Genomic DNA, 9,605 nt, shown 5'->3' on the forward strand with positions numbered 1-9,605 from the left:
ATGCAGCTGTCATGAAAAAGGGGGAAGGAGAACTTGTTGCTTGCAAACGACCATGCAAGGACAGTAAGAGAGATGACTACATGCACTGTGCCTACTGCCAGGGGCTTTTCATTCGTAAGATTCTTTGGCGACACATAAAAGTGTGCCAGTTCCGATCAAAAGAGGCCAGACCACAACGTGGAAAAAACAAAGTACAAGCTCTCTGTAGTTTTGCAGAACCAGCTCCAGATGACATTAGTGAACGAATATGGAAGCTGCTCAGTGTTATGCAGGCTGATGAAATCACAAGTGCTGTAAAAAATGATCGTCACATCATCAGAATTGCAGAGCAGTTGCTAAACAAAAAAGGATCATCTGATGCATCTCAAGCCTATATTAGGCAGACTCTGAGAGAACTTGGAAGACTTTTGATTGCTGCGCGAAATGCTACCACACTTAAGACAATGGCAGATTTTATCAATCCCAAAAAATATGTGGAGGTTGTCAAAGCTGTAAAATTGACATGTGGATATGATGAAGAAACTGAAAAATACAGAGTTCCCTCACTTGCAAAGAAAATAGGAAATGCTTTGTCAAAACTCAGCAAAGTTGTAAAGGTCCAGGCTTTAATTGCTGGAGACAAAGTGTTGGAGAAGAAAGCAACAGACTTTCAAGAAGTCCACAGTGAAAAGTGGAATGAGCTGGTGTCTGCTACAGCAGCACGCAATGCTTCAGAATCACAATGGAATGTGCCAACAATGCTGCCGTTCACTGAGGATGTGCAAAAACTTCACACCTTTCTGAACAAAAACTGTGATGAATGCAGCAGTAACTTGTTGGAAGAGGCATCAGAAAAGAACTGGTCTGCACTTGCAAAAGTGGTCATGGCTGAAATTATTTTGTTCAACAGACGTAGAGAGGGAGAGGTTTCAAGAATGCGGCTTTCTTCTTTTCTTACAAGAGACACATCTACCCCACATGGAGACATAGACTGGGCACTTTCTGAGGCTGAGAAAGTTTTATGCAAACACTTTACAAGGGTCATTATCAGAGGGAAAAGAGGACGTGCTGTCCCCATTTTGCTTACCCCTAAAATGGTGGATGCTCTGGATTTGCTGGTGAAAAAACGAGATGCTTGTGGCGTCATAAAGACTAATCAGTACATGTTTGCACGGCCATCAGCAACGACCCACTTCAGAGGGTCAGACTCGCTCCGAAGTTTTGCTCTTGCTTGCAGTGCGAAATGTCCAAAGGCTTTGACCTCAACAAAGTTGCGAAAACATGCTGCCACACTCTCAACTGTACTGAACATGAGCAACACAGAGATGGATCAATTGGCCAACTTTCTTGGCCACGATATAAGGATCCACCGTGAGTTCTACAGACTACCAGACAAAACCCTCCAACTTGCCAAAGTGAGCAAAGTACTGATTGCCCTTGAACAAGGAAGGATTGCAGATTTCCAAGGAAAGAGTTTGGATGAAATTAACATTGATCCACAGGGTATAAAGACACTTACTGACATACATTTCATCAGCACTTTATTGAAAGTTTTCCTGGACTGAAGATGCGCATTTGTTTTGACAGAGGCAGCTGGGGAATGTGACCAGGAGCCCAATGAGGAAGAGCTCTGCGAACAGGAGCTTAGTGATGAAGAGCCTAATGACAAAGAAGATGCCACAGTTCCTGGGACTCCGTGCACAGGTATTGACTGAAACACAGATATAACATATTGTAGTAATTTTCCATTTCTTTGCAAATATTCAGGTACACTGATGTTACCAAAAGCTTTTAGAAAAGCAGCAGCTGATATATTAATATAAATAATAATAAATGTTATTTGTAACACACTTTTATTCAGGGAATCTCAGAGTGCTACAGGAAAACACATTTAAAATCATTAACAATTATAAGCTTTCTTAAAAAGGTTTTTCAGTTTAGCTTTAAAAGAGTCCAGGTTTTATGTTTCTCTTAGCTCCACGGGGAGGCTGCTGCAAAGCCTTAGCACAGCAGTGTAGTTGTATTTCGCTAAGAGGATGATCTATAAAACTGAAAATAGTTGTTTGCGTAAATCAAACATGATGCTGATGCATGGTGAACTGACAACTTAAAAAATGCTCTATTCATGTACTTTAAAAAAAACAAAACAAATAAGGAGCAAATAATACAATAAATCCAGGATATAATTATTTAGCTTCATAGTATAGTCCCTAAAATCAAACACATTAACTCAGATGTGAGCGTTCAGAATTTGCAGTGTTTCTCTTTAACAGCTCAGAAATTAAAATTTTGGGCTTTGACACTTTTTATAGAAAAAAATGAAAAAAATAAATTGAGATTATGAAGTAGTGGTTGCAGCTCTGCTTATTTGTATATTGAGAGTGATTAAACTTTGATGTGTTTAGATGTCTCAGAAAGGAGAGCTGTCCAAAGTCCTCGGGGTCAGAAATCATCACCAGGACAAAGACGAGACTGCCCAACAAGACATCAGCCAGCCTCAAAAGGTGACGTCTGAAACCCACTTATGTTTGTCAAACTTGCCTGACGAGCCAGTGTTTCCTCTCTGTTGTGTTAGTGTGATCTGTGGTGTAATTTACTGTCCTGGTTCCACAGTGAGACATTTTCTTTGGGAAAATGCTGGATTTGTTGGGCTACCTGCAGGTGTTTCTTCTAAGATCTAGTCTAAAGACAGATTTTTTTTGTTTATTATTTATTTATTAATGTTTAATAAGTTTGCTATTGTTCTTATTTGTAGTTCTATTTAAAAAAAAAAAAATGTTTTATCAAGGGGCAGCACAGTGTTTTAGTCCCTGTGTCCTGAAAAACTTGGAAAATTATTGACCAATCATGGAAAACATGGTAAATGAGAAAAAAGGTCAAATGTCCTGGAAATGGTTAAAAAATTATTAGGGATGCACCAAATGAAAATTTGTGGCCGAAGCCGAATGAAATATAAACACGTGGTTGTTAAGTTTTTCACTATTTTTTTTTTTAATAGTGCATAAATAGCCTAGAATACATTTTTAGACATGTTTTAAAGAAAGTAAATGTTTATTGAATATTCTGACATTTTTTAAATATTCTAGTAGTCTTTGCATTTCAAAAAAGCACAACAAAGTTTTTCATTTATATTAACCCTTCGAATAAAAAAAACTAAAGTGCATTAAAGGGGAGGTACGATGAAAAAATTACTTTCTAATGGTTTAGCTACAGTGATATACATCCTTTACGCTCATTCAGAGGAACAAAGTCTAAAATGTTCTGTTTCCTCCCTCCCTTGTTATTCCACGTTTTGTAAAAACAAAGTCAGCTTTAAACGGGACAGTTTGATTTTGCCCACGTTGGCAGGTGATGTCACCTAACACGCCTCCTAGAATGTGAGCTCCTCCCTCTCCAACTAGCTAACAGATAAAACAACACTGCGGAATAATATATAGAATTTACATTATACTTTATTACCATATTACCATATTTATTACCATATATATATATATATATATATATATATATATATATATATATATATAAAAATACAAACTGCACTAATTTTTCTGCTGCCGATTGTGTTGGGAGTCACTGCTTGGAGCCACGGACCCATTGTTTACACAGCTGTTAGCACTCCGTGCTAATGCCACACCAGGCAATGTAGTGAGACCCGGCATTGCTTGTGAATTGAGGAGGAAACAATGGGGATGTTTACGGATTCGTGGCTCACAGCGCTAACAACAGACTCGATAGTGGAATTAGACAGTTTCCAACTTTTACGCAGTGACGGACGACGAAGAGCGGTAAGGAGAGAGTCTGGCTGTGTTTGTGAGCAGAAAGGAGGGGCTGGTGCTGCTGCTCCTGCAGCAAAGCGCACACACTTTTCCGACTCAAAATCACTGCACGTTGTTTGATTGCAACATTGCGTCACACGCTACTATTCAGCCTTGCTTTAAACTCACTAAACTGAAGACCGAATGTTGCTTTTTTTGCAGTATTCGGCCGAATATTCGGTGCATCCCTAAAAATTATTCATCCTACCCCTGCCAAGGCAAGTAGGTTAAAAGTTATGCTCATGCATGTCCGTTGTCACCTTATCCTCTGGGCTACATTAAGGCGTACCGCTTCTCTGCTTCTGTGTGTGTGTCAGCTCTGTAACAGACTGCGTACCTGTCTAGGTCAATCCCACCCAGCGACTGCAGAGATACAAACAGCAACCTGTGACCCCGAAAGGGAGCAAGTGGTTTTGGAAAATGGATGGATGAACTGCACTCAGTCTCTCATTGAATATTTTGTCTCATTTTAGGAAAATCGGTTGTAAAGAGGAAATGGACAGCGAAGGAAATTGGGGCTGTTGAGAAGAAGCTGATGAGGTTCATTCGCTCTGGCCAGGTTCCAGGTAAAAGGGAATGTGAGGATTGTTTGAATGCTGATCCTGACACTCTCAGAGACAGAGACTGGAAAAGCGTCAAATACTATATACACAACCGGATCGTTGCAAGCAAGAGAGAGTTAACATCACACAGCTGAGTCAGTAATGGCTTTTTATGCAGGGCCGTTAGGGACATTATTCAGAAAAAACTCTCTCCCACACATGAAAAATTTATCTCACACAAAAATGAAATATATTCATTTATGTAGAATTTTGCGTGCATGCATATGAAAAGCTCTCGCACACTACTGAGATTTCAGTGTAACCGGAAGTTATTTCAGTGGAACAGGGAGGTATTTTATTCTGACAGGGAGGTGGCACCGAAGAGAAAGCCTGCATCGCAGGTGTTTGAAATACCTTCCTGTCATAATAAAATACCTTCCTGTTCCAATGAAATACCTTCCTGTTACACTGAAATATCAGTAGTATGTGTGAGAGCTTTTCATTTGCATGCGTGCAGGATTCTACATATAAGTGTGGGATTATACGTGTATGGGCGCAGGATTGTACAAATATGGATAAGCACTTTCATATGTGTGCGTGAGAGAAAATATTTTGTGTGTGAGCATTTTCATATGTGTGGGTCAGAGTTTTTTTTCTGAATAATGTCTCTAATGGCCCCTCATAGCTTTTCTTTTATTTCTTTCTAATGGAAAACATTTTAATGAGCATCTCACTTTGATTTTATTAGGTATTCTGGAGAGGAGCATTTTTTTGAACGTTTTAGTTGAGATAAAACGTGTTGTATTTAAGTTTGTTTTAAAACAGAAAGTTTATTCTCAGTTTAAAAAGACATATTTCAGTTTGTTTAAAGCAGAACATAAACATTTGGTGCTAAATTCACTTTTTCTTTCAATGAAAATGAAGACATTCATCTGTGTGAAGTTTAAAGTCTTCCACTTTTATTTCACCTCTTAATAGTAACAATAATGTTGCCTGATGTTTAACATGCTGCTTTCTACTTGTTTGTATTCCATTCTAAAATGTTTGTACTGTTTGTGGAAGAAGAAGAAGAAAACAGTATTGGTCACAAATTGATCACACAGTTTTATTTTTGAGTTTTTCAAAATAAAATATTCATGATAAATGGATTTTTCATTTTTATTGCTGTGTATTGTGTTGTGCTTGAAGACTTTGCCACATTTAGATAATTAGCTAAAATCTTTTTCCACAGACTCGGCAGTCTGATCATTGTCCCTGAGGGGGTGTTCTGTGTGGGGGGGGCACGGGGTTTGAAGGTATCTCAGTGGCGTCTGAACTCCTCAGTCAGACACTGCATAACTGCTCTCATTCAATATAAAATGTGGATTCTGGTTGTGATAGGAATTCCGGCTCTTTTAAGAAAGCTGGTTCTAATGGCTCGGCTCAATAAAAAGAGCCGGCTCTTTCGACTCCCATGTAGCTCCTCAGATTTTTTGTTGCTTTAATTAATTTATGAGCAAAAGTAATGTAAAATTATTATTATTGTGTTTTTGTCTTCTGTCCCCTCAGAGACTGAAGAACACATTGTGTGTGTTCATGCAAATCAGGTTCCTCGTAATGTTATTAAAACAAAGTTTTTGTGTGTGAGTATGTAAATTCGCTGTCCCCAAAATGTGACTAATGAGTCAATGATAAAAATTTATTTCATGATAAAAATAATTCATGGTGAAAAAGCTGTTAAGCATAATTTTTACTTCCTGCTTGATTTTTTTGGGAGCTGCAGGACCTAAGGAACATGATGTCCCCTCAAGTGATAAAGGAACTGGTGCGCCCCACAACATATAGTTTTACAAGACGGTGTGTGTGTGTGTGTGTGTGTGTGTGTGTGTGTGAGAGAGTGTGTGTGTGTGTGTGTGTGTGTGTGTGTGTGTGTGTGTGTGTGTGTGTGTGTGTGTGTGTGTGTGTGTGTGTGTGTGTGTGTGTGTGTGAGAGAGTGTGTGTGTGTGTGTGTGTGTGTGTGTGTGTGTGTGTGTGTGTGTGTGTGTGTGTGTGTGTGTGTGTGTGTGTGAGAGAGTGTGTGTGTGTGTGTGTGTGTGTGTGTGTGTGTGTGTGTGTGTGTGTGTGTGTGTGTGTGTGTGTGTGTATGTGTGTGTGTGTGTGTGTGTGAGAGTGTGTGTGTGCGTGTGTGTGTGTGTGTGTGTGTGTGTGTGTGTGTGTGTGTGTGTGTATGTGTGTGTGTGTGTGTGTGTGTGTGTGAGCGTGTGTGTGTGTGTGTGTGTGTGTGTGTGTGTGTGTGTGTGTGTGTGTGTGTGTGTGTGTGTGTGTGTGTGTGTGTGTGTATGTGTGTGTGTGTGTGTGTGTGTGTGTGTGTGTGTATTAATGCACTAGGTGCTGCTGGGAATCAACATGCATGTTCAGCACATTTGATCAATAGAAAAACAAAGAAGTTACAGTAATAACATATTTACTTCAGTAAACAAATAGAAATGTAATTTTTGATGACCAACACTATTGGATCATTGCCATTGCAGTGAGTGTGTAATAAAGAGAAGAATTGTGAATAACACACTGATGAAAAGTGAGCTGATCTCATTCCAGACTTTTCTATGAAAGGTTTAATCAAACATGAAAGAGAAGAAGAAGAATGTGTTTGTGTAGATGAAGCTCCAGAACCAGCCCTACTGTAGCTGAACAGTCTCTAAAAACAATCTTCCTGAGTTGTTTTCATCCACACATGTTTTCAGACCAATCTGAAGCTAATGTTTTCAGCCCCAGGCTTTTATCTAAACACAGGAATGTATCAGCAAAGACCAACTCTAGCATTTCCCAGTGTGTGATAATGAGAAGCAGGTTAATCTGATGTAGGACAAGACATCAACGCACACAATCTGTTAGAAAATGATTACATAGAACAACAAAGGGTTCCTCCTCCTAAAGTGCTTTATCATTTCTGTTAACCTACGGCTATAGAAGGTCCTCTGTCTCTGTGTTTGGATCCTAATGCAAATGCTACTAAAAGGTTGTGGAGTTTTTCTTGGTTTTTTATCCATTGTTGGCTTGTATTTTTCCTGTCAGATCTTTCTCACTGGGCATAGATTTTATTCTGGCGTGGGGAAAAGACTTGGATCGTTCCAAACTGTTTGGTGTCACACAGTGGGTGTTTGGTGTTGTGCAGAACAACATTAAACAGATGGAAAGTCATGTAATGTTCTCCAGCTTGTTCTGTATGCTTAAATATCCAGTGACGTGCAGTCAGGGTAGGCAAGGTAGGCAGTGCCTACCCAAGGGTGAATTGATATTTTGATTATTTGTTTTAATTATAATATAATTATAGATTATTTATTTTTCCATTTCAGATAGCCTACAGTATAAGTTTGAAAGTGTCAGCATTTTATGCTTTTCATAGCCTAAATGACTAAAAATCACTATTTCCTGGTACGACAGAGACGCTGCACAGTCTCACTCTGCTGTAAGGCAGGAGGAGGAGCCAGGAAAAGGCCACACCCTCTCCCAAAAGCACATGGCTGCTCTGCCTCTGTTCCCATAGCGTGTTTTTATGTGTTTTCACATGCACAGTCAGTTCCCCAAGATGAAAATCATTTATGTCCAAAGACAGCTCTCTATGCTGCTTTGGGACGTAACTGTGCTATGCTAAATGCTATACGTACGTTCACAGTGCATTAGTGAATTGATCCAGCATGGTAGCTGCTACGTTCTCTAGTTAGTGGGCAGGATTACACTACAGACAGGATGACAGCACGAGAGACGATAGAGAAACTGTCTTTTGAGGAAAAAATGACAGCTTTTAAAAGATGGAGACCAACACCTGAGTTACCAGACCTTCAGCAAAGGTAAGGTCAGAACATTGTTGATACTTTCTACAGTGAATGGAACAAAAGGAAGGATTGACTTTGTGGATGCTCCTCACTGAGGATGTTCTGAGTTGTTGTTGTTGTTTTTTTCTCTGTTTCTGTGTTTCCAACACAAACAACAGATGTGCTGCCGTGTCATGAGATATATCTTGTTGGGAGAGTATGGAGGCTATATTAAATAATTGTTTATGTTTCTTTAATGGTGTTTATGATGTTGATTTTGTTAGATTAACACTTACCAGCAGAAACATATGAAATTGTCATTAGTGTTGACTTTGGTGGTCTCAATTTGCAACGCCCTGCCTACCCAACCCTAGTGGTCACAGCCCGTCACTGTAAATATCACAGATTGTAGTCGGTCAAATCTGTTTATTTAGGACTTTTCACTGATAACAATCACTGAGGGCATCACAATAAAATGTTAACAGTGTAAGACATACAGCATTAAAATGATTCTAAGGAACTGAAAGACCATGGCCCTCATTTATTAACCTTGTGGCTGAATTTGATCGTCATTAACATGTTACTCCCTCCTGTTTCGGAGGCCACGCCCACTGAGGTCAAACAAGAATTGAAGCTTTTCAAGGTAAAATTCTGTATCTTCACATCTGAGGTGGAGCAAAACAAACATGTTCTTTTTAAATGTGTGAAAACATGACTTAAAGGAGCCAGTGGCGGCTGGCCAACAGAGGGCGCTAGGGCGCCGCCCCACCACTCAGCACGTTAGTTTGTGTAAGACGTAAAAAAAATATTAATGAATTAAAAATATAACGAATCAAAGTTATATGTGTATTTAGAATATCTAAATAAATATATAGATAATAATGACTGTCTGATTGACAGGTGAAACAAACATTGGAAGGAGAAACAAAATGAAGAAAGAGAAATTAAATAATTCTGCTTTCCCTGCCTACCTGCTGACTCAGCATGGATAAAGACAGGAAGGACCATTTAAAGCACTTTTTAGAGAAGACAAAGAAACATGAATAAACTAGATACAAACTACATGATGATTTCAGATCTTGAATATGTCCATATTTTGTAAACTAGGTCTTAAATTGTATATTGTCAGGTCTTAAATTATGTATATTAATTTACCGGTTCCCCTTTCACCCCCGTTTGTATTTAATTACTTGTTAAACTAACTAAAACAACAAAAAAACAAAAGTAAAATAACCCTGACACACACTCACTCACTCTATTGCCTATACCAGTTTCTCAAATTAATAGAAATAAATCTATTTATGAGGCACTAAATTCTGTTTATTTCCATTTATTTACCAAATGAGATTCTTTAAAATGTGTGTTGTCACTCATTCATTCCATCATTATGATCGATAGTTGTTTTTTTACAGTATTTTGAGCTAAATGTTGTAGTTGAACATAAGGGGGTACTGAGAATCAGAAATAAGAGA

At 38.8% G+C, this 9,605-nt stretch overlaps 1 protein-coding gene across 2 annotated transcripts in view; it reads left to right on the forward strand.

Moving 5' to 3' along the window:
* The window catches only part of LOC114470850 (uncharacterized), a 9,224-nt gene extending 3,067 nt beyond the window's left edge, over positions 1–6,157 (forward strand). Inside the window, exons 5-10 of one of the 2 annotated variants that reach the window (XR_003674916.1) lie at positions 1–1,482; positions 1,567–1,683; positions 2,385–2,483; positions 4,271–4,494; positions 5,888–5,961; positions 6,102–6,157. The exon at positions 1–1,482 is cut by the window's left edge and continues 541 nt beyond it. Coding sequence is in view for 1 of the 2 variants with exons in the window: in XM_028459202.1 (XP_028315003.1) it covers positions 1–1,482; positions 1,567–1,683; positions 2,385–2,483; positions 4,271–4,494 (1,922 nt within the window). In the remaining variant the exon portion in view is untranslated. Of the gene's footprint in view, positions 1,483–1,566; positions 1,684–2,384; positions 2,484–4,270; positions 4,551–5,887; positions 5,962–6,101 lie in introns of those variants that run through there. The other variant, XM_028459202.1, reaches the window with a different exon arrangement.
* The last annotated feature ends 3,448 nt before the right edge of the window (positions 6,158–9,605 follow it).

The sequence above is a fragment of the Gouania willdenowi genome, chromosome 10 (genome assembly GCF_900634775.1).
Source record: "Gouania willdenowi chromosome 10, fGouWil2.1, whole genome shotgun sequence".
Taxonomy (NCBI): domain Eukaryota; kingdom Metazoa; phylum Chordata; class Actinopteri; order Blenniiformes; family Gobiesocidae; genus Gouania; species Gouania willdenowi.